We start from the raw sequence: 25,641 nt of genomic DNA, 5'->3' as shown, positions 1-25,641 counted from the left end.
GCTTTATATATTGCTTGTCCCTTGCTTTTATTTTCTGTAAACATTACCTTACCGTGGCTATTGTCCCGTGAATTGAATTCCAACGGTCCGGTTAAAACATTACATTGAGTCCGTCAAAGAGGGTGTAATCTTTTGCTACTAAGCTTCGCCCTCTCTTGTGACAGGCAAAATAAAAGATTGAGGGCCTTTTTGGACACTTATACAGGTAAAATATAGATTATCAGTCCTCTAACATCTTGACTAGCGAAGCCCACTACCGTCCATGGACCATGACACCCTGCCGTAGGGTAGTCCATCTGCAACAAGTACTAAGACGTCTAAGACTTTAAGTTCAAGTTTGCGGACAACTCCAGCGATGCAATGTCAGCCAACAACAATGTTGAAACCTGCCAGTCTCAATCTTCTATATTAATCTCGCGAGTGAACCTCGGATCGAACATGAACAGTCTGGATGCCGTGCGTTTTGTCCATGCGACGTCCCGACCGAGTATGTACCTGGCACCAACAACCCCACTGCGATGCCCCAGCCATGAACCTCGGTCCATCTGCCGCTATACATGCACCCCGGATTCCAACTTCTCGATACAGCGTGCGCCCAAGGATTTCTCACATTCCCTCGTTTAACGCGCTGGTATCGCCTTGTGAAGAACAACAATGGACTCTCTTGCCAACGTCCTGCGCACATCGGAGGCCATTCCGTTCGCCTCTGTCTCTGCCCAGCGCCGCGACGGTATGTGATGAAACAACCGAGACACTACATGTGCACACATGCATCCGTCGCTTACGATCCTCTAGGCTCTCACATCATCTCACTAAACGTCGACAGGAACGTCTTTCAGACCTCCGCCAAGAAGCCTATTGGCGACCAGACCGTTTACGCCCTGGCTTCACTCACCAAGTTGCCCACGACAGTCGCCGCCTTACAGCTCGTCGAGAAGGGTCTCATCGCCTTGGACGATGATGTGTCCAAGATTGTCCCTGTATTGGGAAGACAGAAGGTCTTGTCTGGCTGGAACGACGATGGTACCCCCATCTTGACGCCAAGGAGCGGGCCGCTTACACTGCGACATCTCCTCACACACTGCGCTGGAGTCTCGTACGACTTCAACGACGAGCAGCTGCAACGCTACCACAAGCACAGGGGGTCTAAGCCAAGTCACGGCGCAACAGTGGACGAGCGCTTCAATCTACCCCTGCTCACGGAGCCAGGAGAGTCGGGCTGGGTGTACGGCGGGGGGCTCGACTGGGTCGGCAAGATTGTCGAGAGCCTGAGTGGCCTGAGTCTGGAGGAGTACTTCAAGAGGCATCTATGGAAGCCCCTTGGCGTCCAAAGTTTCACCTTCTGGCCCCAGTCCCTGAAAGACACGGGCCACGACCTGGCCGCCATGATCGCAAGGTCGCGACGAACAGGGAAACTCAGGCAGCTGCCTGTCGTCGGACTCCCGTTCAACCAGGGAGCCGAGGACTGCTTCGGTGGCCAAGGTGCCTTCTGCTCTTCCAATGACTTCATGAAGCTCCTGCACGCTCTGTTGGTGAATGATGGCACGTTACTGCGCAGGGAGACGGTGGACATGATATTCGAGGGACAACTCCCACAAGGGTCCAGACACGCTCTCGAAGCGTCAATGAAAGAGCCAACGTGGACACTAGGGGAGTACAGTCCCGAGGAGGTCTACGATTGGGGATTGGGTGGCCTGCTCATCAACACAGCTTCGAACAACACAGGCTCTATCAAGCAAGAAGAGGCAACAATGACATGGGGAGGAGCCGCCAATCAGTTCTGGGTGAGTCCGTGATGCAGGGTTTGAAACTTGAGAGGCAAGACTAACACACAATGTCCAGTTCATTGATCGGAAGAAGGGTATTTGCGGCCTGTTCATGACTCAGGTCCTGCCACAAGGTGACCCCGACATCAGGAAGCTGATCCAAGAGTTTCATACCCTGGTGAACCGAGATGGCGAGGAGCCGAAAAGCAGGCTCTGAGTAGGTTCATCCAGCGGAGACATGATATGCATTGTAGAGCTTGTTGATAAAGCTATGCGAAGTATATAAGTGCCTGAGGTGAAGGGTTCGACATGTGCGGTCCAGTCAGGCAATCCAATTCCACCCACAAAAGACGAAATCTCACCACGCATCACCTCCGTTCAAAACCTTTGCTATGCGCATGGCACTCATAGTGACAAGCAGGAACGCGCCAGTCACAGCCAGTACCACCCACACCCACGTGGACACCACTCCGGGGCCGTTCTTACGCACTTCAGGGCCTTGCCCCGAGTCTGTACGTTGAGGATGCCCCTGGACACTATCCAGCACTGTTCGCGTATCATTTGGCATATGCTCGTAATCCGTTCTGTTGGTGCCCCGCCTTATCCCAGCTCGCCGCGACTGAAGTCCCGCCGCAGCAGGTCTTGTATCCTTGGATCTAGTTGAGGGATGATGCCTGTTACTGAGCAATGTGGTGGATGGTTGGGGTAGCGTGAAGTTGGGTGTTCCGGCCACACAGCTTCCGTCACCCCATCGTGCATTCTTGGCTGCCGTCCACCTTGTGGCCGGGTCCAAGATGTTCTCGGCTGTAAAAAACAGACGGCAGTCGGCGGGCTGATACTTGAACTGCAGCGGGACCTCCTCGTCAACTCGATGATAGACATTCTCCAAGTTGATGCAGCTGACGCCGTTACCTAATTTCAGGGGTAGCCGATCCAGGGGTACAGGCAAGTTGTCGCGTGACTCCTGGACGTCAGATGGCCCTCGGGCAGCTCCTAACAGGGAAAGCGAAATGCTCACGTCGAGCTCAATCCATGGAAATTTCATCAACTTACCTCCACGTGTGCCCCCAATGATCTGCATAGGCTCGCGATGCGGTGCGCCCCCAAACACCAGAGACTTGACCCCAGCAACGTTGACCATCAAGTCGACGAATTTGGCGCATGCCGAATCACAGTTCCCGTCTCCAACGATCAGTATATTGGCGGGATCGAATGGCGTGACACCATGCAGCCGCCCTATTATTTCCTGTAACTGGAGCACCTTGTCCCTGTGGGGGCCATTATAGGCAGGGCTCGAATAGCTGAATGGTGAATAGGGGCTGCTGAAAGGGGCATTCTCGCCTCCCAGAAACGCACCAATGTCGGCAAATCCCTCCTCGAGATCTGGGGTGGCAAGGTGAGGGTAATTCAAGTATTGGAGCAGGGAAGCATGATCAAATTCGCTCTTGTTCCCTAGCTGGCCTGCGTAGGTGATCATATCAAGTGCTTTGCTTCGGCGCACACGACAGGCAGTGTAAGGGACCTTGTCAGGAAACAGCAGCTTGAACAGATAGTAAGCCCTCATTGCGTCCCCTCCAGTGTTGCCAGTTATGTCAATGATGAGCTTGGTTCGGCCTTCGTCAAGGGCGAGTGAGATGATGTTGACATAGTCTGCCATTGCGTCGGCGGTCCGATAGCTAGGGTCGATGAATATGTGCGAGAAGACGGGTATATGCAATATCACCGTGTCATGATCTAGGTTGTAGCTTATTGGTTGATCGTTGTTGTCTAGGAAAGACGGCTCTGGGTGCCCATCGATGGGACTCAGTGCTTCTTGTTCGATGCGATCGACCTCTGGTTCCTGTGGAGGATCGGGTATGGGCGACGGATCATCCGGGAGACACTTGTTACGATACAGAGTCTGGCTATCGAGACCATCGACAAGAAATTGGCCGGGGCTAATCACTGAAGCCACAATCGGCAACGCGGTAGTTGAGCCGTTATGGAATTCAAAATGGAGTGATTCTGCGCCGAATTCGAAACGCCCGAGATGGACCAGTTGACCTTTCAGGGGCCACGATGCGGCCTCAGAAGCAAACGAAAAGAACAAGCTGTTGTAGTGGGCGTCTGGATCTTGCCGGACAGGTACAGGGCTGTCCAAACGCTCAAGGAAGATGCGAACGTCCTCGCCGTTGATCCGAGCGATCGGAGATATCTGCGTTTGGCCTTCCTCAAGAGCCTCAATATCATCGACAAAGTACACCTCGGGGAGGCTTGTCCCATTGTCTGAAACCGAAACTAGCCCATTTGACATGACATGGAACCGGAATATGTCCATCGAGCAGAGAGAAAGCTCAAGGTGACTGTCACGCGCATGCCTGATCACGGAGTAGACACGTCTGTCAAACTGCCACTGGTCCGTGAAATCTTCATCCTGCATAGACTCGAGCTCTCCCAGAATATCGACACTGGGACGATTATGCCAGTCGGATGTCTCTCGTGGGGATTCGGGAGTGTCGCGTAGGAGATCGAGAGTTGAGTGGAATTGGAGATACTTGGGAAGCTCCTGTAGGAACGCGCGTCCTCGCTGCTTGTCGTACTTGAGTTGTCGAAGGCATTCCGTTGCATTCGCAATGGGAAACAAGTATCTGCCTTTACTGGGGGACGTGTCGAACATCTATTCCTCCACGCCCTTGTGTATGGCAGTACAAGCGTCTCCTGTCGGGGGAACTTGCCGCCTGGAATCGAGCAGGGTGAGCAAAGTCTGGAGCATGCCGGCTCCTAGTTCTTGAGGGTTGGACTCTGGAGCGGGTGGTGGAGGCCTGCTGCAACCAGGATAAAGATATTAGAAGTAATGTTTGAGTAAACAACAAGGCCCAGAGCGTTTCTCCTGGTTTCTTTGGTGTCGGAATGTTCAGCTTCTGTTGCTTGTCAGCCCTTGATCGCCTGAACTTACCTGGCATAGTAGCAAGCGATGCCGGTCACCTCGAGCATGGTTGGCAAGTGCAATGGAAAACTGCCAGCCAAGTGGGAAGTAGGTAGGTAGGTACCTACCAGGTATTCGGGGGCTCCATGTCTTCCACGTCTTGACGTTGCCTACTAGTAATTCTCTGCATTTACTTGCCACTACGGAATGCATCACAGGTCGTTGAGTTCCTAGGATGCTCGAAGCGTATCTCTCACTCTTGCCAGGAAGCGATCACGGCCGTACCAGCCGCTTAATCGTTTCCACCTGGAATCTGTTTCGACACGCTTGCTCCAATTAGCGTGTTTTTTTCGCTCGGACTCGGAGTGACATTGCGATTAAGCTATCACCTAACAGCTCCCTTTATAGAACGCCGGGAATGGTCAGCACTTCTGTACTCGACAGTCAGTACGAATTGACCATCAGCGACCCTTTGCAGGGGAGTCGGAAGGGGAAGAGGTATGTACCCCAGATGGTGCGAGTAATGACACGCCATAGTGTCAATGGCAGTGGTGTATCAATCCCTGTGCCAAACGAGGATACCAAATCAGCAGGGGAGCAGTCGCGCAGACGATGAACCTCATCTTACAAATGATACCTGTCGCTATGCTGTAGGATACGTCCTTCCAATTGAACCCAGTGACTGTGCCTCAATTGAGCATGAATCCCTCAGGGGGAACCACAACAAACGTACTTGCCGTCCAGAATACACTCGTCGTTTGACTCGACCAGAGCCTGGACTGGATGCTACGTCGGGCGTCGTCTTCCGATAGTGCGCCACCGGCTCTGGACTTGTGGAAGAGAGAGTCTAGTTCGCATACCGGTATCGAAAGCTGTTTGCCTAGTCGTCGTGCCAAAGTACTCTAGCATCAGGGTGCGGCATTAGATTCGTACGTACTGAGTACAGATACAGTGACGTGACATTGACATTTATGCAGGAGTAGAATTGAATGTACCTTTCCTGCTCCCGTAACCTCAATGACTTGAATCCTCCGTCCAGAAAGCTGCGGCTCCGAAGTCATCCTGGGCGGATTTGCGAGAAAAGGAGATGCCCAGTGGAGGGAATGATCAACAAATGTTGGCGCGACAAGCTCCTCTAACAGAAACAAGCGCAAAACGCCCCAAGATTGTTAGTCCACGGTTTTTGTGGACCTTGGGTATGCACCACTCAACGCGGCACCGCGGACCGTCGCGCGTGCGACGCGTTGAGAGGGACGGACCCATGATGATATATGGCGGATACATGTGATCCGTCGACCAACCTCATCCTTCCCGTCCATCTTCGCAATCATCAATTTTTAATCCAAGCTGTCAATTGATCTTTCTGCACGCCAGCATCCTAGCATATCCGATACATTTGCGGCCTTCATCAATTTCTCGACATCGCGTCCAGATCCCAGCATCATGTTTCTCAAGCGGAAGCGTTCCTCATCTGAGATGTGCTCATCAACCTCGTCGTCGTCCCCATCCCCTTCGCGCGCCAGCCCCATGTCCTCCATGGACATGGCCTCTCCACCCGGCCACCACGGGCGTACCATGAAACGCCTTCGCAACAGCAGGCCCTCGGACAATCTGGTTCACCGTATGCTCGATCTCTGTAGCAACACCCAGCACCCACTGACATCATACCCGCAGAACGTACTCTGGGGATGCTCTACGCTGGCGCATCGCAGCAGACCTCGTCCCAGACCGCACCCATTCGTCAGTCATCAACACCCATGACAGACTCCCATCCTCCCTCAGCAAACGAATCGCTCCATCGGTTCTGGAACATCCGCAGCGCTCCCACACCATCACCATCCGTCGAACGACGGCCATCCTTCCCAACATGCTGCGATGACTGCGGCACCAGTCTAGGTGGCGGTGACCAAGGCATGGATGTCGAAGACACAGAGGACCCATCCTGCATTGAATGTGCGAAAATTGTATGCCAGAGTTGTTCCATCAGCAACCTGGGCGCGGAGAGGCGGTGCCTCAAGTGTGCGAAGCGGCAAACGTGGTCTGGCCCTGCCAAGCCCCCTGGCCGCCTCTTCAGCTTCACTCCGACAGTATCACAGGATGTCGAGATGCTATGAATTCTGTTTTTGATGGGTCATTCGGTCGGCGTACCTATCATTTGGCATGGAGTTTTGGGGTATATGCATCACTTTTGGACTACGACGTCAGCAGCATGGCATCAGTGAATTGGGTCGTGTACAACAATAATTGCGTTAAGCAAGAATGAATTGAAGCCATATTACTATCTCCCCATGATTAAAAGGCATACAATTATGGGGTGCAGAACGATTTAACCCCTTCGTCGAGTGGTGGGACCCTTCTTTGTGGGCGTCCCGCTGGAAGCCCCTGATGAAGTGGCGGAGGGCGCAGCCTGGATGGGAGCCGCCCTGCGCTTGCCCTTGGCCTTCTCAGACGGCGCATTCCAGTAGTAGATCATCTGCGTGGCCAGGATCAGGTTCAGGACGAACCCGGAGATGAAGCCGTACAGGATCAACTTGTCGTCGACTTCCTGTAGAGTGGTGAAGATGCGGGTGAGCGATCCGGCGAGGTAGTTAAAGACCTGGTATTAATTAGCTTGGGTGCAGTCCTCCACGACAAGGTCACTCACAGCAAAGGCGCTCAACTGGCCAGTCGTGCCTTGCGACCAAATGGCAGCAATCTGGGGGACCTTGCTCGCAACGCCCAGGAGGCCCGCGCCGGCCTGGAGGTAGCTCAAGGCCTTGACGTCGAGCACACCGGGCGTGAACAGCGCGCCAACCGCAGCGGCGAGGGCGGCCACGAAGACGGCCGCCAGGCCAGCCTTTCCGCTGTAGTTCAGAACCAGGACCGAGATGACAACGTTCTGTCCCAGTATCAGAGCTGTCTCGCCATATGTGCTAAACGGAAACTCGTTTCGGTAGTTGTATGCGAGCGTGATGAGGTACGCTGTCGTCTCGAGGAAGTACGAGAGGAAGCTGACACCCTCGGCCGAGCGCGACTTGACAAGCTTGAGGATCTGTGGGACCTTGACAATGGACGAGGCAGCCACAATTCCAATGCCGAGCCCCTTGCTGATCGCGAGCTTCAGGCAGGCCTGGTCGTCTAGCGCGACATCGAGGAGCAGCGTCTTGTAGCAGTGCGCGCCGATCAGGGATTCGCCGAGGTCGCGGATGGGCGCGGGCAGGTTGTGGGTGATGGGCGTCACGGCCGATCGGAGGGCGTCCATACTTGCCGAGACTTTCGCGCGTGCGATGCGATGCGACTGCGGAAGGTTGTTGCGAGTGGTGAAGGTGATGTCAAGAAATTCGGGCGCGATGGGATTTGTGACAGCGTGGTGAGACCTGTTTGGTAAAAGCTTAACTGATGTGGGGTTCAACTTACGCGCGCTTGATGGTCCGTGTAAGTCAAGCTCTGTAAGGTTCCGGTTGTAAGTAAGCCGGCCAGTAGCTATCAAATAATGGCCTGACTTTCGTTGGTCAATTTCTCACACTTTCCTGAGCTCTTTACATAGTCATGTATCAATATAAAGTACCTTGAATCACAACGGACCGGGAACATGACACAAGGCAGTTTGGTGACTGAAGCTGGCGGAACTTGGCTTACCCTGTAGCTGATAAGATGGAATTTGTTGATATTGACATGAGGTTTCAATGTTTTATAACATGAAAGGTATATGCCGGGGTGCAACCCTATACATAGATGATTATTATCAGCCTGTCGTTGCTCTGCTCCTCAGCACATTCGCCCACTGTGCCCGATATGCATCTATGTGCCCCCCTGAAAGCTCTCGAAACACTGGATTGGTACTATCTCGGCTACTAAAGTCGACACACGTCATCAGAACTTCAGAAGAACCAAATGAAAAAGGTGGAACTATTATCGTGGCCCGGGTCGTAGCCTGTGGGGTATCCAGTATCTACTTATCTTGGCTATGGCGGCCTGATTGCAACCCGAGCTTGGGCTGAAATCAGAATCAAGCTTCTATCAGCCCCCAATGCCGCATTGAGATGGCACAATGAGCTGAGCAGCCTGGGCCGGATGGCGAACAAGCTGAGCTCCGACCAATGTCACGGGAATTTCAGGGATCCAACGAGGTGCTTCGCCTCTGTCGTTCTCGCGCGGATGGCTGCAGCGCCCAGCGACCCAATAGCAGGCGGTGAAGGCCAGCAGACCAGACCTTCCTTCTCTTGTTCAAGCAGCGCATGCACGTGCGTACTATGCGAGGAGTCAGCCCACCTCGACCTTGTCACGGTGCAATTGTCATCGCGACCAACAGCGTCTACCAGGTAGTTGAGTCAGCCCTTTCAAGGTGACAGGACCTTGCGCTGCCCGGTTCAGTTCACTAAGCGTCGTTGCCTGTGAATCTGCCGCCTTCCGCCGCCAGCTGCCTGCATCCCTTCAGACAACCATCTGTGCCACCACACTCCGACGCCCGATCGAATCATTCCCAACGTCCTGCACATCATCTGAGCTCATCTTTGCTTCGCTTTACTCTTCCCTCAATTTAGCTACTGGATGCTCTCTCCGACCGTGCTGCATCTCGAGGATTCCATCGCGGGGCGCATATCGGCTGCATCACGATACCCCGCGACTGATGTCAGCCACCAACGAAGCATATTACCATGGCCACGCCTACAACCGCGAGCAAGGAGGCGCCGCCTCAAAACGCCGCAAAGGGGCCCGAGATCAAATATGAGTACATGTTCAAAAAGGACAAGAGTCCCACAGAGCAGCTCGATGCGCTCCTGAGAGCCATTGCTCGTCACATTGTACGTCAGGCGCACCACGACTGACCTTCTCGCGCAGCAACTCGCTGACTTTCTCCAGGCCCTCGAAATTGGCGACAAGACCGAGTACACCCTGACGCCAGCGAAGCTTGCCGCCTTCTACAAGGCTGTCGGCGGCGACTATGATGGTAGGCGCATCGCTCGAGACGTTGAGCCGCAGCTGACAGTCACGACCAGCGTTGTTCGTCCAGAACGAGCACAAGTCGATAAGTTGGATGTGGCAGATCACGGGCTGCCAACACAGTCTCAACCCAACCGACGACGACTTTGCGCCACCTTCGATACCTGCTCTCACACCTAGGGGCTTCTGCCGCTGGGAGTCACTCGAGATCCTCCTCGGTCCGGACGAACACGTTCCCTTCCTCCAATACGCGGTCAAACACTTCAACCTGAAGCACCCTGAAACAGGTGCACCCTTCCCACCCAACCTGCCGAGGACAGTGTTCCCTCAAGAGCCAGACGCCGAAGTCGACCGGTGGCACAAGCACTGCGCTGCGCAGCTAAACGAGGCGGCAGCGAAAGAAGGCGCAACAGACGACCAGACGTCACCGGAGCCAAAGCCAGGCAGGACGAAGCCGGCATCAGACCGTCCCGAATTCACCGAGCCTAAATATGCCTACGTTCATGTCAACCATTCGAATTCGTCGTCAGAACGCCAGCATGCGCGTCCAGGCGCTCAGCGCGCGAGACCATTTACCTACAGCCACGTGCCAGGAAGAAGCGCAAACCCTCCAGGCGTGCGTGTGCCTGCGCGCTCGCCCCAGCGAGAGCATCGGGAGCCACCGCCTGATGATCGTGAGAGACGAAAGAGCTTCTCTGACTATCCGTCGCCATCTCAAGATCGAACACCTGGCAGCTCACATTCCAATACGTACGCATCAGGCCCTTTTCTTGACCCTAACGCAAAGCGCCCCACAAGCGGATCTCGACGCCATAGCCATCCTCGACCCTACGATACGGATGAGTCTGAAAGCGAGCCGCAGCCGGCCCATCAAGTAAGGAGACGACAAGCCAGTCCGCAGCCGGGCAGAAAGTACCCGCCGCCCTCTTCTTCGAGCATTAGACCCTCGCGGTCGCAGCGTGGCGAAACGCAGGGTAATGGCTTGAAACGACACAGCAACAATAGCCCGTTAGGCAGTCTTAGAGGGATGATAAGTGAAAAGGTCTCTGGTGTTTTCGGGTCTAGTCGCCCCGCAGAGCGGCCAAGGACCGACTCGAGACAGAACTCATACGCCGATTCACCCCGTCCAAGGCGGAGTCCACAACGACCACCGCTCGCATCTCGGGCCCAGCGAGGGGGTTTCTCAGATATTGACTCGGAAGAAACATCCGAGCCAGAGACGAGCGGCGAGGATCTACGCCGACGCAGGCGCAAGGACGAGAGGGTACGAGACGGTTACAAAGCAAGGCCGCCCCCGTATGAGCTAGACCGCGAACTAGACGATGACGTAGACTCGGGCGGTCGCAGATACAGACCAAGCATCCGCAGGCCCGAGGTCTACAGACGGACGAGCAGTCATGCCGATATCGACCGTCGGCGGGATCAAGCTGGCTTTGACCCCCGTGGTAGAGACAGGTTTCGGGACGACAGGAGACGCTATGACAGGCGCTCACCCAACGAGGGCGGCTCCACCAGCCCTATGACCGGAGTGACCGGAAGGCGATACCCAGCCGACCCGGTGTATACATGAATGGCATGGAAGCGATGGATGGATTATGATGGTACGAACATAAGGTATGTTGCGGGTGATCTTCCAAGCATGGAGCAGGCGTTTTCTTTCAGATACAGTGCAGTATCAGTGGGCATGTGGGCCACCTCCCAATACACTCATCAACTTACCCTCTGAAGCATTTTGCACCTGGCAGTGATTTTCATCATGTCCAGTTCTTATCCATCGTTTGTTACTCCGGGAGAAGCTTGTGTGTTGAGTCGCAGACGTTGGGACCCCTCGACTCCTGGCTCGTCTTAGGCACCTACACCCTTTGCACAAGCGCATGCGGCACAGCACTGCAGCTCGATCCGCGTTCTCTTCATCCAAAAGCAAAGCTCCCCGTCACGATTCTGGGTCAAAGGCTCTGTTCCAATGCCGAGGTGACTCGTTTTTCATGATCATCAAGGGATGCCAGATCCCATTACCGTTAGTCTATGTGTAGTCCGCCCTATAAGGATTCCTTGTAATGTCATATTTGCCTTGCTCATGAAAACGCCTGCCCAATGACCCCAGAATAGACCCCCTGCTGGTTTGCGCTGTTTGTTTTCTGGCCTGATCACGCAGTAGGCGCCGGGCCATCTGCACGCTGTGGCAACAGCTGGGACCATGACCGTCGAGGCTGAATGGCATGCAAGCCGCGAGGCCAGAACTCCCAGTATCCAGTGCGCTCCAAGCGAAGGGCCCTCCTCAGCAATCTATGCAAGTATACCGGGACCTGGTCCCAGCGGTTCTGCCGCCCAGCTTCCATGATTTCCCGTGAGAACAGCCCGGCAGGCGTGATGGTGGTTTCGATGAATTGACTAAACTCGTTGTCTGACATGTTGTCGTTCAACAGGCCTGAGTCGATGAACATCTTGAGCCACCTTTCCCAGTCTTCGTCCATGGTGGTGACGTTGTCTCCTGCCTCCCTACGGGCCACAGCTTCGCGAAGGCGCGCATTCAGGTCCTCGCCTATGCTGAGCAGAGCTTCTTCGTCATCGTCATCGTCCAAGTCGTCATCACCACCGTCACCATGATCACCCTCGTGGGCAGTAGACGAGGACTCCTCCTCAGCATATTCCGCTTCCTCCACTGCGGCCAGTAGCTCTTCCACTTCTGCCGGTGGGCTCGTTCCGACTGGAGGCGTGTGCAGATCCTCATCCTCGTCCTCGTCGTCCATGTCATCGTCATCGGGCACCGAGCCGACATCAGGTCCGTGGCCAGGCAGCCAAACAGCTCGCTCAAGTTCGTCGTCCCATGTTGGCAAACTCATATTGGTTGTGTCCTCAATAACAATACCATGCTCTGTCTCAAACAAGCGTTTCGACCAGAGCGTGCCTTCCCACGTAGCAAGGCGCAGTATTTCGCCCGGCGTCAGTGACAGGGCATTAAAGGCTCTGAAGAGACGTCGGTGCCATTTGAAACGTTGCAGACGCCGACGATGGCTGTGTGAAGTATAGTCGAGGCCGGGATGTTTCGCCTCGTCCGTTAGTAGGTGGCCATAGAAGGCCTCCGACTCCTCGCGCACCTCTGGTTGCAAGTGGCGCGTCACAAATTCTTGAAACGACAGAGGGTCGGCGGGGCCTGCTTTGGGGAAAAGTCGGAGGTACACTAGGTTCTCGATGGATGGCCCCTTCATGGCTGCAGCGGCGACCAAATGACCAGCGTGATGGGCTCCCCACGAGAAGGAGCTGAGGAGAAATGAACAGGATGCAGGTCGAGCGGCGTGGCCAGGCCTTGATCAAGGGCGGGCTAGAATCTGGTAACAGAGCGTCGTCGACGTTGGCGCGTACTGCGGCCCAGGCAACGAGACAGGAGCGTCAGCTGCCCTGCAATGGTCGCCCCCGCGGTGAGCTGACACTTGGTGGTATGTTGAGAAAGTACTCGATGGGATTCTACAAAATACCGCCCAACAGGATGATCAGATTCTGAAGGGAGAGGTTTGGTTGGTGCAAAGATGAGGGATGTGTCGCCAGAAGAAACAACGGCTGGGCGAGTGCACCGGGGTCACTCGGTGAGGTAGGGTCTTATTATTAATAGTTGTGAGGTCGGCCCCTAACGCTGCCTGCCGATGAACAATGAAGCAGACTGCAGCCAACGATGCAGACTGTCACACCTTGGTATTAGTCGTCGGCAGTACGGAGCACGAGCCCAAGCACGTTTCGTCAGCCAACTGTTAGATAACGCGACAATGCACAATGCCACTTCGTGGCTCTAGCTTTCGAAGCGCGACACCTTACGTGTTAGCTCTGCGCTGGACGACCAGACACCGCGCTACTGTTCAAGATATTCAAAATTGCTTTATATAGTAAGGTACGCAGAAACCCACAAGAGGGATCTTTATTGACTTGCAAAGAGTATAATGCGCTCCTTTCAACAAAGGAGCGTTGAATTGCCAGTCTGTCACGTCGGACTCACGGCGGGGTCTTGACTCTTGGGGCCCTGGGGGGAGGGGGTGGATCGCTGTCAGGGCTAGCCTCTAGGCCGCCATTCGCGGCGCTAGACAAAAGGGGAATATGCCTGCCTTGTCCGGCTGGATCCGTGCGCCATTGTTCGAATCCAGCGCCCGGAATTGGCGGCTTTCTCACCAGAATGCTGCCTGCCACCCACCATCACCTTAACCTTAATCATACGACACAAGCAGCAGACAATATCTGGGATGAATCAATATATTTCACACTCCAAGAGCTGTAATCCCGAGGCAGGTTGGGGCCCATAACGCGCTTATGCGAGATTGCGCAATGGCGGCAAGGTGTTACATACTACTTAAATATGATAGTACGTGCGTAGCTGATGAGCTCGGAATCTCCAATTGGCACCCTCAACGCTGGTATGGCCGGGATCTTGGTAGACACCATCCATCATCACTGGCGTTTAAAACTCCTTTCCTCCCGAGCCAACGCTGCCCTGCTGGAGCGATTCTTGCAACGCCAACAACTTTAGCAACGTGCATGTGAAATTGTCAATGAACCATTACCATAGTATCGTGGCGGAACGGGCAATAGGACGTCGAAAACACTCTACATATCCTCGAGCGCGAGTTCTCGAGGACAATAGCTGCAAGACGTCACCAGGGACGTGCTGCGTCGGACGAGGAGTGATAGCTTTGGCACAGTTAAATCATAGGCTTCTTTATTAGAACAGTGATGGGCTTCTAGACTGACAACACTGTTCGGGGTATTCCAAAAGGCGAAAAAAATATACTCAAAAGTAACCGGAACTCCGCGCTCAAATTGAAGCAACCCAATCATACAAATCGTCCGCTTCATAACCCGGAATTCAGGCGCCGGCCTTGGGCCTGCACATGTTCGGACCTAATGTCCGAGATCCCTTCCAAGGTCCCCGTGGGCGAGGTTGATTCCACGTATTTCCACGTTGGGCCCGTGGCTCGCTGCTGACGGTGGCGAGCCACCCCTTGATCGTCGCGCTACTTGGATGTTGCAAGGTGGGACCACTCGGGAATCGCCTCGATCTGGGCGTACATGAACTTCTCCAGCTTGTTGGCGGACTTGGCATACGGAGTGCTCTCGTTGTTGTACTTGCGGCAGTTATTGAACACGAGCTTGGCGTCCTTGATGAAATCCTCGGGGGTCAAGTACTGATCCGCTTCCAGCTTGCTCTCCATTGTGCTGAAATCCATAGGCTCCTTAATAACGTCGTAGTAGTCGGCCACGTCATCGCGGTTGACAGGCACAAGGAACGGCCAGGCGGAGTTGTGGTTCTGCATGTCGTTCAAAAGGTGAAGGAGCTGGTTGTAGTTGGGTCCGTGGCGTGGCTGTCTGGCCAACGCGTCCATATCAGGAGACCAGCCGGACGCGGCGATGGCCGGAATAGAGAGAGGGTCGATAGGCTTGACCCCGTTCTTCCATTCCTTGGGCGGCGCGTGCACAATGTGTGATTTCGAGTAAGCCCGGATCTTGGCGAGGATGCACTCCTTTTGCTTCAGCAGCATGCGGCCCTGCTCAAGATAGCGGACGCGGGGTAGCATAGTACACTGCATAATGGTTCCGCCCTCGTAATCCTTGATATATCCCATCCATATTCTCTTCTCGAGCGTGATCTCTTTGGTGAACCCCTGCTTCTTGAAATAACCGATAGCGTAATTGTCCGCGTATGTCAAGAAGTGCATCACGTCGCTAGATGCCTTGACGTAGTCTTTGAGATGCGCCATGAGGTGTGCGCCGTACCCTTTGACTTGCTGGTCCGAGCTGATGGCGCAGAAAACGATTTCGGCGAATTGGCGGCCCTTGAAAGGTCGGTACGTAATGCCGCCTATGACTTCGAGAGGCTTCTTGACAATGGCAATCGATCGATGTGTTCGGTCGTAAACGAGTCGCGCGATGTAATCTTTTGGCATCTTAGGCAGTTGCTTCTGGAAAATGCATTTGAGTCCGGTCAAGATGATGTGTGAGTCCTGCTCGCCGTCGTTGTTGACAACTCGAAATTCTATTTCCCCATTGCGCTCCTCGATAACTGCGGGCTGTTCACGGTCAGTATAAGTCATATCTCGAATGATGAATATCCAGACCTTTTCTGGGAATGGAATCCTCTTCATAGGCTCCTTGCCCTTCTTCTCGACAGCTTGGGTGTCCTCGACTTCGCCATGCTTAACGCGCTTCGCCGCAGAAGGCGATTCGGGGGGCTCGGTAGCCTTGCGCTTGTTGCCTGGAGAAATTTAGCATCATCGCGGACCCATGAATGAAAAGAGACGCACTGTCTGCCATAGATTGAGCTAGCTCCATGTCTGCCATTGGCTGATCGAGCTCCATATCAGTCGGGATGTGCGCGCGTATGTGGTGATGATGAGGACGTTGCTGTAATCGATGCGGTGATGCAGGAAGGTGGATCGGACGTAGGAGTTCGGGGCCCGTGGGGTTCCACTTGGCGATGGCCGCCGGCTTACATAATGCTAACACGTCGGCCCAAACCCCCAGGCCGCGTTTCTCCACGCTAGACTAAACTTGGATCGTCCTAATTGGGGCCAGCGTTGCAGCTACCTGACCCATCGTGAATTCGAAGCTCAGCTCAACCTCACCACATATCCGATCCCCACGGCCAGGCAGCAATTGTGTCCCAGCCAGCACCATTGAACTGACGCCTCCAAATAGCAGGGCCTCTCTATTCCGCTTCACCAAGCGTGCACATGGATTCCTCGCTGCACGAAGTCTGGCAAGCCGCTGCTGGCAGCCCCTTCCTGCCAACCATTGGAAAGAATACTCAATTCCTCGTCGCCTTTGTTCTCCTATTGATTGGCATCTCACTCACTGGTGTCTTTGCACTGAGTATGTTCTTGCCTCGTCACTTCAGTCGCAGTCTGCTAATTGCCTTAGACCGCTCCTTTACCAACGTGCCTCTCTTGGGCATTCCCGCATCTCTAGCCATCGCGTTCGTTACCTCGCCCCGACCCGTTCATACTATTTTAACTGATATCACTAGATACGGCACGGTATACATGTTCTGCGCGGTCGGAGTCTACGTCTAGATAACCCCCTTGGATCCGAACTGGTGGGACGAGAAGGGCGTACCTTAGCTCAACGAAGAAACGCATTTAGCGGTTGATTTCACTTTTCGCGCCCGCAATCTTCTCGCAACGATGCCAGCTGAGACGCAGCCGATTTTCAAGGCGGTGGCCACGTCCACGCGGCCTCTATATCAGCTTCTTAAATGTATTAACTTCACACCGAGGGTGCACGTCCAGATCACCCAGCAGGGGATACGATTTGCGGCCGACCATGCCCGCGTCATGCAAGGTACGGCAGCAAAAAGCTTTCGGTCGTGCGAGTGCTGACGATACAGGTGTTTCTTTCCTCGACTCGGCACTGTTTCAAACGTACAGCGTCAATCTACCAGTATCCGAAGAGGGCGAAGCCAACGAGCCTGTCAATTTCCAAATACCCCTTGCCTCTCTGTTAGAAGTTCTCCAGATTTTCGGCGCAGTCGATGTGGCAGCTCGGGCGCAAAAGGCTGATGCAGATCCGTACCGCAGCAACCTACGAAACTATCGCCCCGATGCTTTCAGCAACCAGACCCTTGGGCTGGCGGGAACCTGCACACTCCTCTACGCCGAGGAGGGCGACTCCTTCAAGGTGACGATTGAAGAGGCTGGTGTCAAAACAACGGCGGCACTGACCACATATGTGCCCGAAATTCCCGAGGAGATACCGTTCGACCGCAACGACATGGCTTTCAAGATCATCATGCCATCACGGTCGCTGTTGGACTCCTTTGCGGAAATCTCGCCCACGGCCCCGACGAAACTCGTCATCACTACATCCAAGTCGGCGCCTTTTCTTACCCTGGCCGGCCTGGGCGATCTCGGCAGCTCCGCCGTTGACTTTGCACGGGGTCGCGAGATTATGGAAACCTTCAGTATACAAGAGCGTTGGTCGCAGAGCTTCAAATTTGACTTTATCAAGAACTCAACTGAGGCGATGCGCATTGCGAGCAAGGTCAGTCTGAGAGGTGATCGGCAGGGCGTCCTCAATCTGCAGCTCATGGTGGTCACGGAAGGCGACAAACAATGTTTTCTTGATTTCCGTTTCGTGCCATTTGTGCAGTACGAAGATGATGAGGAAGGCGATGTGGCTGGGGGGCAGGGAGAGGAAGACGATCTGGAGATGTCAGATTGATGGCATCAAAGGCGAGATGACTATTGTACTCCCTTTCGTTGCATCTTTGTCTCTTGTTTGAGGCCAGCATTTACGATTCCAACAAATGAGCATTGTCTTTAGGGCATAATTCTTCACCAATCTCCCCGATGCGTGTGCATGTCTCGAGCCAATGGTCAGTTCATGCCAAATGATTGGCCTCCACAACCTGCCGCTGAAACATGGTATCGTCAGCCGACTCTGCAACGCTTCACGCAACCCGCGGAATGCTTAAGACAGACAACCCATGCTGACGACCAGCCGCCTCTTGGCCAACCCCTCAGACAAAGCGGGACGATGGAATGTGGCCAGGCATAGGACATGGCAACGTTCATTCTATGGTATAAGTAGTTCTCGCCTCTAGCTGGACAACTTTCTCTGGCTTGCATCTTCTTGGCATCTTTTTCAATCCCACTCCATCAAATCAAGCAGCACATCATGAGCAACTTGTTCTCCACTACAGCCTTTAACCGTACCGACAGGGTGAAGCCGACTCTCAAAGCAGACCGCCGAGCTGGCAAGCAGAGCAACAAACCCAGCCAACCCAAGAGGTTCTTCAGGTCTGTACACAAACTTCTGGGTATGTGCTGGGGCGGGAGCATCAACAACAAGATTACTAGGGAAGCCCGACAGAAGGCGCAAGAGAAGGAGCAGTTGCTGCTGGACGAGGACAGCGATGCGGGAGAGGACTGGGACGAGGACGAAAGGCTGATGGGCGCCGATGAAGATGGGGAGGGCGGTATAGAATTGTGAGTGTCGACGTCGGAAGGGCGAGAAAGGTGTCCGGGTGGAAGGCTGGGATATAAGGGAGGATCGAACTCGGTATGCAAGCTGGACTTGTGCGTCGAATAATGGAAGAAGATCTTGGAGATTCAGAAGCCGTTTCGATGACGCTCTTGCGCTACATTGTGAGCCTTATTGTCAAACATCTGGGCCCTTTTACCCTATGTCAAACCCTTAAGACTTGAAGGAATATCAAAGCTTCATATACAACAGTGCCTGCATGCCTTTTTTTCGACATTGTACTGCAGATATCTCCAAGTGAGCACGCAAGAAGAAACGTTCATGTCTCCAGGGAAGTCAAACGGCGACCACTGAGCACCGTTACAACTTATGTTTCCCGCCGCGGACCCCGAGTCCGAGCTCGAAGTCTTGACACGAATTCGACGGTGAATGATCGCCAGCAATCACTGCATTACTTCGGTTTGATCAGCGTTCTGCGGCCACGTGCATTGAAAATTCGACTCTATCGACGTGCAAGTTTCGGTGCGCATGCAGATTCGCGTGCTGTGACCTTGAAACAACTCCCGCGTTTCGATTTCTTGTTGTTTCGAAGACAGCGAAGATCAACATCCACTCGTGGTGCGATCCGCGCCGGAAAACGCTGGACACGTCGGTCCTGCCGACTCCATCTCTGGACCCTGACCCGTCAGCTTAATTGCAAGTTGAACTCGGGATGGACCCTAAACAGCCAAGACCAAATGGGGGGATTCGCATCTTGTTGAAAGGCCTCATTGAGCCAGATCGAGTCCCAGCCAAAAGCCCGCGGTGAGCATCTCGACCTCGAAGATGTCGTCGATCAAGGGATTGAGCGTCAGTGACGACAACGTCGATCCACAGAGTCGGGGTCTTTCCTGGCAGGGATTCTCCCCAGCTGGTGGCTGTCACAATCCAATCATTCACTCCGCTGCTGGGCGAGTCACGTCACAATTCACAACATGGAGTGGAGGATGTTCATCCCTGTCGGCATTCAAGTTGGGAGACCCTTGGATCCACCGAGAGGAAGCATCACCGCTTAGTCTAAGTTGTCAAAGGGTACGTAAGAATTAGTAGGTGCTGTAAGCTGTTGCTTGTGCTCAGTCGTCTAAGGCTAATTAGCTGAAGCCTCACGGCGTTGGCGATCGCCCTACGGCGCTGAACAAGGGTCCTTTGCGCCTGTTGTAGCCTTTCTCGGGTCCCGCGCACCAGACCGCCAAACAAGAATCAGCGATATCAGTTGGTGGGATTCGATGCGGTATGCAGAACCGCCGGTCGATTCCTACGAGCTTCGTAATTCCCAGGGTCCTTCGGCACTCACCTCGCCTGGAGGGGCCTCTGCCCATCTTTGACCTCTGGCAGGCTGTGCTATTCTAGTCTATTATGTGTCTCCGCGCTGACCAGGAATCGTCATTTCTCCTTCCTGTGTCTGGATCCCATGTTAAGTCTGGCGTCTTCTTCCTCCACGCCTTTGTCCTTTTCCTGTCAACAGCTTTCAACCTGAGTTTTGTTCAGCCCAGGTGACATGCTATAAAATTCGAGCGTGCACGAAGAACCTCATTTCATGGATATCTCTTAGTTGGCGGCCAAAGAGAACGCTTAGGAACAACGTCTTCGACTCAAGCACTGGACAAACACATTCTTTGTTCGTGAATACCCGAACAACAACCCCTCATCTATTTGTCCCGGGGCTTTACGACATTTGATCTGGCAAACGAACCACTTACGCGAATACCACTTTCACGGACTCGAAGTTCTTTTTCCTTCTCGCCCTTACACCGGCATACACAAATTCAGGGTATCTAAAACCACAACATCAGCGACCCACTTTTGACGACTCGGATGTCGCAATGGCAGCAGCAACGACATCGACTTTCTCTCTCCGCAAGCTCATCCAGACAAAGCTTCACCAAGAAGATGATGACGCTTTCCAAGAAGAAGACAGTGCGTCATTCTTCGACGATGACCAGAAGAATCCCATCAAGCGCCGTCTGACCACATGGCTGGCCCCCCCGGTGCGACGATCCTCGACGTCTGGCGGCACCGTTCCCGTTTCCGCTCACGGCCGGAGCAACTCAGACCTCCAGCGTGCGCCTTCGCCACGACCCGGCGCCAATGGCTCATCACATCAGCGCAAGCCGTCCGAGGCATCCAGTGCCCTCAGTAATGCAGGGGCTTCCTCCATTTCCAATCTCAGCTCCGCATCCGCGCTGGATTCAGCCCTGGCCAAGCTGGACGCCGCCAAGAGGCAGGACCCTGACAAGAGGACCCTGAATGACGTCCACCCATCAACAACTTCCCATGCAAGGTCGCGCTCCGAAGCCAGTGCTAAACCAGGCAACCTGAAATGCCATGTGAACTACTTTGTTCTTCCTCAAACCAATGTTTCTAAGAAGCAGAACAAGCCTCAACCAGCGACATTCCTGGCCAGTCCTACGTCTTCGTCGATCTTCGACTCCTCTTCATCACACCGAGGATCAGCGGACAACTCAGCTGCATCGAAAAGAAACAACGACAACAGCTTGGACACCAAGGTTGCGAGCAAACCGGACACCACTCTACCAACTGTGAGCCTCGACCAACCAAGCACCGAGGGCAAGCCCGACATGGATACCCAGCTTTTCAAGGATTGGTCAGATGGCGTCCGCGAGCTCATTCGCGAGACAGATCAGGCCTTTGATAGTGTCGGTAATGACCTTGTTGGCGCTGGGCTCGATATCAACCCTCTCTCCAAGTCACAAGACCTCTCATCACGCTCAGATCCAGATCTCACCCTAGCACCGAGGCCGTTGGCCCTCACCGCCAGCAACAAAGGAGATTACACAAAATGCGGACCCAAAGCTGAGGCGCCTCTTGAAATCCCCCCTCGCCGCGGCTCCCGCCGAGACTCGGTGCTCAAGGCCGAGCGTCGCAAGTCGCGATCAGTTCCTCCACCGATCCAGGTTCGGAAGTCATCGCCCCCACCGCCAGGGCAAACATCAGCGCGACAGCAAGGGTCGTCGGCACTTCGATCAGCTCGTGAGACTGCAAAGACTCCAAAGACTGCCGACAGCACCAAGAGCAGTCATGGTCATTCATTGAAGCCTTCGCTCTCCATTCGCAAGCCTCTAGCGCAGCATAGCCAGTCACACGCAAACGCCAACGCACCGCAACGTCGACCATCCAAGGTGACGAGGTGGGCGCTCCCCGAAAATGTCACCGAGCTACTCACAGGGAGCGTTTTCAAACGACACGAGGTGGAGGAGATCTTGACGGAGGAGCAGCTTGAGCGAGTCAACAAGGAGCGTGCAGAGGCCCAACGCAAAGCGAGCCTCAGGCCTACCGTGCCTCCAAAAAACACACAGAGGAACTACAGTGGCCCAAAGACCCCCAAAACTAAACCGACTTCTAAAGACGACGCGGAGGAGCCAGCCAAAGAAACGCCTTCAAAGAACCCAGAGGAGGAGGCAAAGCCAGCCATTCCCCCTCGTGCGGCTCGCCGCTCCCAGAGTCATCAGAAGAACGCTTCAGAGGGCAGCATCGCCAAGTCGATCGTTGGACGGCCCGATTCTCCAGCGAATCCATTCTTCGCGTCCGAGCCGGCTTTGGCAACGGTGGATGATAAGGCCACGTCCACCGACGAAGAGGACAAGCCGCCGATCCCCGCTAAGAACACTGAAAGCCGTCGTCGCCGTCGGACGAACACCGTGGAGACAGAGCCTGAGCTGTCCAGCGCAGAGGAGGCCGACGACGAAGAGGATGAGAACGACGGTCTGGCTACCTTTGATTTCCTCGGATCTCCATCCCCCATGACTCAGATGTCTGAGTTCCCCATGCCGCCGCCAAAGCACCCAAAGCGAAATACACCGCCGCCCTGCGCCGAGCTCCCCAATATCCCGCCAAGCAAGAAGCGCAAGAACGTCACGCCGACACTCAAAGCGGAGGAAGACGACGAGTTCTACTACCTCAAGAGTACGCCTTACACACTCACCGTACCAAGTTTCCGTCATGGTCCCATTGCCTTTGCCAAGAGTGATCTTGGTCGCGGCGCCAAGACCATGGACGAGACGCTCGATTGGACAGCCTTCCAGATGGCCATCCTCGGCGCGGGTGAATTTCTCCCGGACATGTACGATGAGGGCGACGCCAGGTATGCGGATGACCTGCAGACCTGGTTTGCTGATTTCGGCTTTGAGACACACGGGCAGCTGGTCCCCGAATCGTGGCCTCCCAGCCCGCCATCGTCGAGCCGCAGCTCAATCTCCTCAGTCGAGGGCGATCTTCCCGAGGCCGACTACGATACCACAAAGTTCTTCCGCGGCAAGGGCCTCAAGCGGTGGACCATGGAAGGCAAGCCCAAGGACGGCAGTGTCTCGAATGGCGCCTCGCGCAAGCGCAACGACAGTAGTTCTCCGGTGACCCTGGTGGTCGATGAGGACGACAAGGTGGCCACAAAGCAGCATGAAGAAGAGGCCGTCAAGAAGGACGGCCTGTCGTATAACCTGCAGCACGACTTGGGCGATTTCCTCAAGTGGGAGGCCCAGCACATGGGTGGATTCTACGGCGCTCACTGAGCCAGAGTGATGTTTCCTTTTGTTCTACACATTATTTGAGTAAGGAGTTTGGTGTCGCGTTTTGGGCACGGGGCTTGGGTGCCCCAGGTTGAGCCTTGCCAGGATTTATTACAGTATGTAAACGATATCATGAATTTCCAAGACCATTACCATCCTACAACAAGCACACACGGAAGCCCTTTCTCTTAGCACTTACACCCAAGTAGAGAGATGATGAAAACGCCACACTGGCAAAAAGCATTTTGAACTTCATGATCGCATTACTAGTATCTAGAAAAAAAGACCTTTTACATGCCAGGCAGCCCCGACGCCCTACTCCGCAACGTCGATCTTACCGGCCCATGCGGATGACGCCGGCCGCAGCCAGCTTCTGTACCTTTGTCCGGACAATGGGGTTGCGCATGTGCTCCTGCAGAGCCTTGGGGTCGCTCTGCGCTTGCTGCAGAATGCTCTGCATGACGGGGTCCTGCATGATGGCCATGATCTGGGATTGTGGTTAGGAACTGTCTATCTGAAGCCAATGGAGGGTCCAAGGAAAAACTTACATCAGGATCCTGCTGGAGCCTCTCCTTAGTCTGCTCCTCCGTCTCGTTGTCACGGGCCGAGTACATGGCCGAAAAGGCCTTTTGCTGCTGGTTCTCAATCTCGCGGGCGTTGGCGTTGTTGTGGTGCTCCATGTCGACCATCTGCGCCTCGGTGCAGGCGTCGACACAGTCCGAGTACTTGCGCATGCCAAAGTAGGCCTGGGCCTTGCGGATGTACGCGCGGATGAACTTGGGGTCCTTCTTGATGGCGAGGTTGCAGTCCTCGACGGCGCTTGGGAACTCAAAGAGCTTGATGAACGCGGCGGCGCGGTTGCTGTAGCCGCGCGGGTCGTCGGGCGCGCGCTTGACCATCTCCGTGTAGGCCTCGACGGCGCCGGGGAAGTCGTTCTCCTTGAACTTCTTGTTGCCCTCCTCGCGGGCCTGCTCGGCCTTTTCCGGATCCACGTAGGCCTTCTTGGCGGCCTCGACGTTGGTCTTCTCGACCGCGCGGAGCTTGGTCAGGACGTCTGGTGTGCGGTGCTCCATGAGGGACTTCTTGTAGTTGTCAATGGCGCTAGCGTAGTCGCCCTTGCGCTCGTACGCGGTGCCGATGCGGGCGTAGCTCTTGGCGATGAGCTTGAAGTCGGCGTAGATCTCACGACCCTCCTCAATGGCCTTGTTGCAGGCCTCGATGCAGGCATCGTAGTCACCCTTTTCGAACTGCGCGGCACCCAAGTTGTTGAGGTAGGTGATGTCCTTGAACGTCTCCCACGCCTTAGTGTAGTGGGCAATGGCCTCGTCAAAGTTGCGCTTCTTGTACTGCTCGGTGCCAAGCGCCTTCTCCTTGTCGGCAGTCTCCTTGAGCTTCTTTTTCTCGATGGCCTCCTCGTCTTCCGGCTCGGGCTCAGGCGCAGGCTCGGGCGCCTTCTTGGGCGCAGAAGGCTTGGGCTGCGATGGCGCGTCGCCCGTGGGCATCTCGTAGGCACCCTCGGGGGCGGAATCGCGGGCCTCCATGTCGACACCCATGGCCACGCCCATAACCTGGATCATGCGGGGGTCGCTGAAGATATCGGACATTTCGTTCATGTCGCCCTGCTGCAGCTTCTGCACCTTGGTCATGAAGGAAGGGTCGCTCAGGTACGAGGCAGTCTTGGGGTTGCTGGCCAGCTTGTTGATCAGGTTGGGGTCCTTGAACATGTTTCCGATGCCGCCCATGGGGTCACCTCCCATGCCACCACCAGCCTCCTGCTGCATGGCCTTCTCGACGGACGCCAGCCCGCTCTTGAGCGAAGCGTTGTTGGCATCGTACTTGAGGCCCTCTGTGTAAGCGTCGTTGGCGCCAAGGAGATCGCCCTTTCCGTGCAGGGCGGCACCTTTGCGGCCCCAGCCCTTGGCCCAGTCGGGCTTGATTGTGGTGGTCTTGTCGGCATCGTTCAGGGCGTTGTCCCAGTCACGTTTCGAGGCGTATGCGGCAGAGCGGTTGGAGTAGAGGACATGATTTTCGGGCTGGATCGCGATTGCTTCGGTGAACTTGGCACTGTTCTACGTCAGTATTGGGTAACAGGGAAGAGACGTCTAGATGGTGAGCGTACATGGCCTCGTCGAAGTTCTTCTCAGCAATGGCCTTGTTGCCAGCTGCCTTGAGCTCGTCGGCTGACATGTTTGTTGGCTTTGTGTGTCTGTTTGTGTCTGTTTGTAGGCTTGTCTGGAAACTACAAGGGGTATCAAGTGCTGAAATGGGGTATCGTAAACTTTGTGAGGACGCAAACAGGCGGGATCTTTAAAGTTTCTAGTTCAACCTGAGCTTCTACGGGCACTTTCATGGATTGACGACGAAGTTTTGGTGGGGCACTTTCTAGGTGCTTCCATAGACCTGAAGGTAGGCAAGTGCGACCAAGCACCTCCCCCACCCGCCTCGGGCTCGCCCAAGCCACGGCCGGGGAGAGTGACAAGTTGCTGTGGCGTCATTCGAAGGCGCTGCAGGTACTTCCACGCTT

The 25,641-nt window shown here is 54.8% G+C and overlaps 10 protein-coding genes across 10 annotated transcripts; 5 read left to right on the top strand and 5 right to left on the bottom strand.

Moving 5' to 3' along the window:
- Nucleotides 1-654: 654 nt before the first annotated feature.
- F5Z01DRAFT_670805 (beta-lactamase/transpeptidase-like protein) lies at nt 655-1,983 on the top strand (the record flags this gene model as incomplete). The annotated part of the gene is made up of 3 exons (XM_046264611.1): nt 655-730; nt 796-1,784; nt 1,843-1,983. The coding sequence occupies 3 exons, from the start codon at nt 655-657 to the stop codon at nt 1,981-1,983; spliced, it is 1,206 nt and encodes a 401-aa protein (XP_046122077.1).
- A 141-nt stretch (nt 1,984-2,124) lies between these two features.
- F5Z01DRAFT_633151 (uncharacterized protein) lies at nt 2,125-4,422 on the bottom strand (the record flags this gene model as incomplete). The annotated part of the gene is made up of 1 exon (XM_046261924.1): nt 2,125-4,422. The coding sequence occupies one exon, from the start codon at nt 4,420-4,422 to the stop codon at nt 2,125-2,127; it is 2,298 nt and encodes a 765-aa protein (XP_046122076.1).
- A 1,383-nt stretch (nt 4,423-5,805) lies between these two features.
- On the top strand, nt 5,806-6,916 carry F5Z01DRAFT_645289 (uncharacterized protein). Its single transcript, XM_046262825.1, has 2 exons — nt 5,806-6,292; nt 6,346-6,916. Exons 1-2 carry the CDS (start codon nt 6,115-6,117, stop codon nt 6,783-6,785), a joined length of 618 nt encoding a protein of 205 aa, XP_046122075.1. The 5' UTR covers nt 5,806-6,114; the 3' UTR covers nt 6,786-6,916.
- Nucleotides 6,892-8,124, bottom strand: F5Z01DRAFT_321303 (polyketide synthase). The gene is made up of 2 exons (XM_046259026.1): nt 7,316-8,124; nt 6,892-7,267 (listed from the first exon to the last, which is right to left on the bottom strand). The coding sequence occupies exons 1-2, from the start codon at nt 7,910-7,912 to the stop codon at nt 6,998-7,000; spliced, it is 867 nt and encodes a 288-aa protein (XP_046122074.1). The 5' UTR covers nt 7,913-8,124; the 3' UTR covers nt 6,892-6,997.
- An 856-nt stretch (nt 8,125-8,980) lies between these two features.
- On the top strand, nt 8,981-11,510 carry F5Z01DRAFT_321531 (hydroxyproline-rich glycoprotein DZ-HRGP). Its single transcript, XM_046259027.1, has 4 exons — nt 8,981-9,455; nt 9,514-9,601; nt 9,651-11,208; nt 11,323-11,510. The coding sequence occupies exons 1-3, from the start codon at nt 9,309-9,311 to the stop codon at nt 11,162-11,164; spliced, it is 1,749 nt and encodes a 582-aa protein (XP_046122073.1). The 5' UTR covers nt 8,981-9,308; the 3' UTR covers nt 11,165-11,208; nt 11,323-11,510.
- A 231-nt stretch (nt 11,511-11,741) lies between these two features.
- Nucleotides 11,742-12,803, bottom strand: F5Z01DRAFT_633147 (uncharacterized protein; the record flags this gene model as incomplete). Its single annotated transcript, XM_046261923.1, has 1 exon — nt 11,742-12,803. The coding sequence occupies one exon, from the start codon at nt 12,801-12,803 to the stop codon at nt 11,742-11,744; it is 1,062 nt and encodes a 353-aa protein (XP_046122072.1).
- A 1,788-nt stretch (nt 12,804-14,591) lies between these two features.
- Nucleotides 14,592-16,369, bottom strand: F5Z01DRAFT_615903 (histone acetyltransferase; the record flags this gene model as incomplete). The annotated part of the gene is made up of 4 exons (XM_046260883.1): nt 14,592-15,644; nt 15,693-15,821; nt 16,162-16,262; nt 16,297-16,369. 4 exons carry the CDS (start codon nt 16,367-16,369, stop codon nt 14,592-14,594), a joined length of 1,356 nt encoding a protein of 451 aa, XP_046122071.1.
- A 388-nt stretch (nt 16,370-16,757) lies between these two features.
- On the top strand, nt 16,758-17,793 carry F5Z01DRAFT_670797 (DNA repair exonuclease rad1; the record flags this gene model as incomplete). The annotated part of the gene is made up of 2 exons (XM_046264610.1): nt 16,758-16,914; nt 16,961-17,793. The coding sequence occupies 2 exons, from the start codon at nt 16,758-16,760 to the stop codon at nt 17,791-17,793; spliced, it is 990 nt and encodes a 329-aa protein (XP_046122070.1).
- Nucleotides 17,794-20,073: 2,280 nt separating this feature from the next.
- F5Z01DRAFT_320060 (uncharacterized protein) lies at nt 20,074-23,217 on the top strand. Its single transcript, XM_046259020.1, has one exon. The coding sequence runs from the start codon at nt 20,418-20,420 to the stop codon at nt 23,118-23,120; it is 2,703 nt and encodes a 900-aa protein (XP_046122069.1). The 5' UTR covers nt 20,074-20,417; the 3' UTR covers nt 23,121-23,217.
- Nucleotides 23,218-23,247: 30 nt separating this feature from the next.
- On the bottom strand, nt 23,248-25,494 carry F5Z01DRAFT_645260 (heat shock protein STI1). Its single transcript, XM_046262824.1, has 3 exons — nt 25,237-25,494; nt 23,666-25,181; nt 23,248-23,604 (listed from the first exon to the last, which is right to left on the bottom strand). Exons 1-3 carry the CDS (start codon nt 25,302-25,304, stop codon nt 23,452-23,454), a joined length of 1,737 nt encoding a protein of 578 aa, XP_046122068.1. The 5' UTR covers nt 25,305-25,494; the 3' UTR covers nt 23,248-23,451.
- Nucleotides 25,495-25,641: the final 147 nt, after the last annotated feature.

Source organism: Emericellopsis atlantica (assembly GCF_019669845.1).
Source record: "Emericellopsis atlantica unplaced genomic scaffold F5Z01scaffold_3, whole genome shotgun sequence".
NCBI classification, from domain to species: domain Eukaryota; kingdom Fungi; phylum Ascomycota; class Sordariomycetes; order Hypocreales; family Bionectriaceae; genus Emericellopsis; species Emericellopsis atlantica.
This window is presented reverse-complemented; position numbering and strand designations above follow the sequence as displayed.

Excerpts from the sequence above, each read along its gene's own strand:
- F5Z01DRAFT_320060 (XM_046259020.1), top strand. The coding sequence starts at position 20,418 with ATGGCAGCAGCAACGACATCGACTTTCTCTCTCCGCAAGCTCATCCAG.
- F5Z01DRAFT_321303 (XM_046259026.1), bottom strand. The coding sequence starts at position 7,912 with ATGGACGCCCTCCGATCGGCCGTGACGCCCATCACCCACAACCTGCCC. Across the intron at positions 7,268-7,315 it reads GCCAGTTGAGCGCCTTTGCT|GTCTTTAACTACCTCGCCGG; the intron begins GTGAGTGACCTT and ends AATTAATACCAG.
- F5Z01DRAFT_321531 (XM_046259027.1), top strand. The coding sequence starts at position 9,309 with ATGGCCACGCCTACAACCGCGAGCAAGGAGGCGCCGCCTCAAAACGCC. Across the intron at positions 9,456-9,513 it reads GAGCCATTGCTCGTCACATT|GCCCTCGAAATTGGCGACAA; the intron begins GTACGTCAGGCG and ends GACTTTCTCCAG. Across the intron at positions 9,602-9,650 it reads TGTCGGCGGCGACTATGATG|CGTTGTTCGTCCAGAACGAG; the intron begins GTAGGCGCATCG and ends AGTCACGACCAG.
- F5Z01DRAFT_645260 (XM_046262824.1), bottom strand. The coding sequence starts at position 25,304 with ATGTCAGCCGACGAGCTCAAGGCAGCTGGCAACAAGGCCATTGCTGAG. Across the intron at positions 25,182-25,236 it reads AAGAACTTCGACGAGGCCAT|TGCCAAGTTCACCGAAGCAA; the intron begins GTACGCTCACCA and ends GACGTAGAACAG. Across the intron at positions 23,605-23,665 it reads GGCTCCAGCAGGATCCTGAT|ATCATGGCCATCATGCAGGA; the intron begins GTAAGTTTTTCC and ends CCACAATCCCAG.
- F5Z01DRAFT_645289 (XM_046262825.1), top strand. The coding sequence starts at position 6,115 with ATGTTTCTCAAGCGGAAGCGTTCCTCATCTGAGATGTGCTCATCAACC. Across the intron at positions 6,293-6,345 it reads CTCGGACAATCTGGTTCACC|AACGTACTCTGGGGATGCTC; the intron begins GTATGCTCGATC and ends TCATACCCGCAG.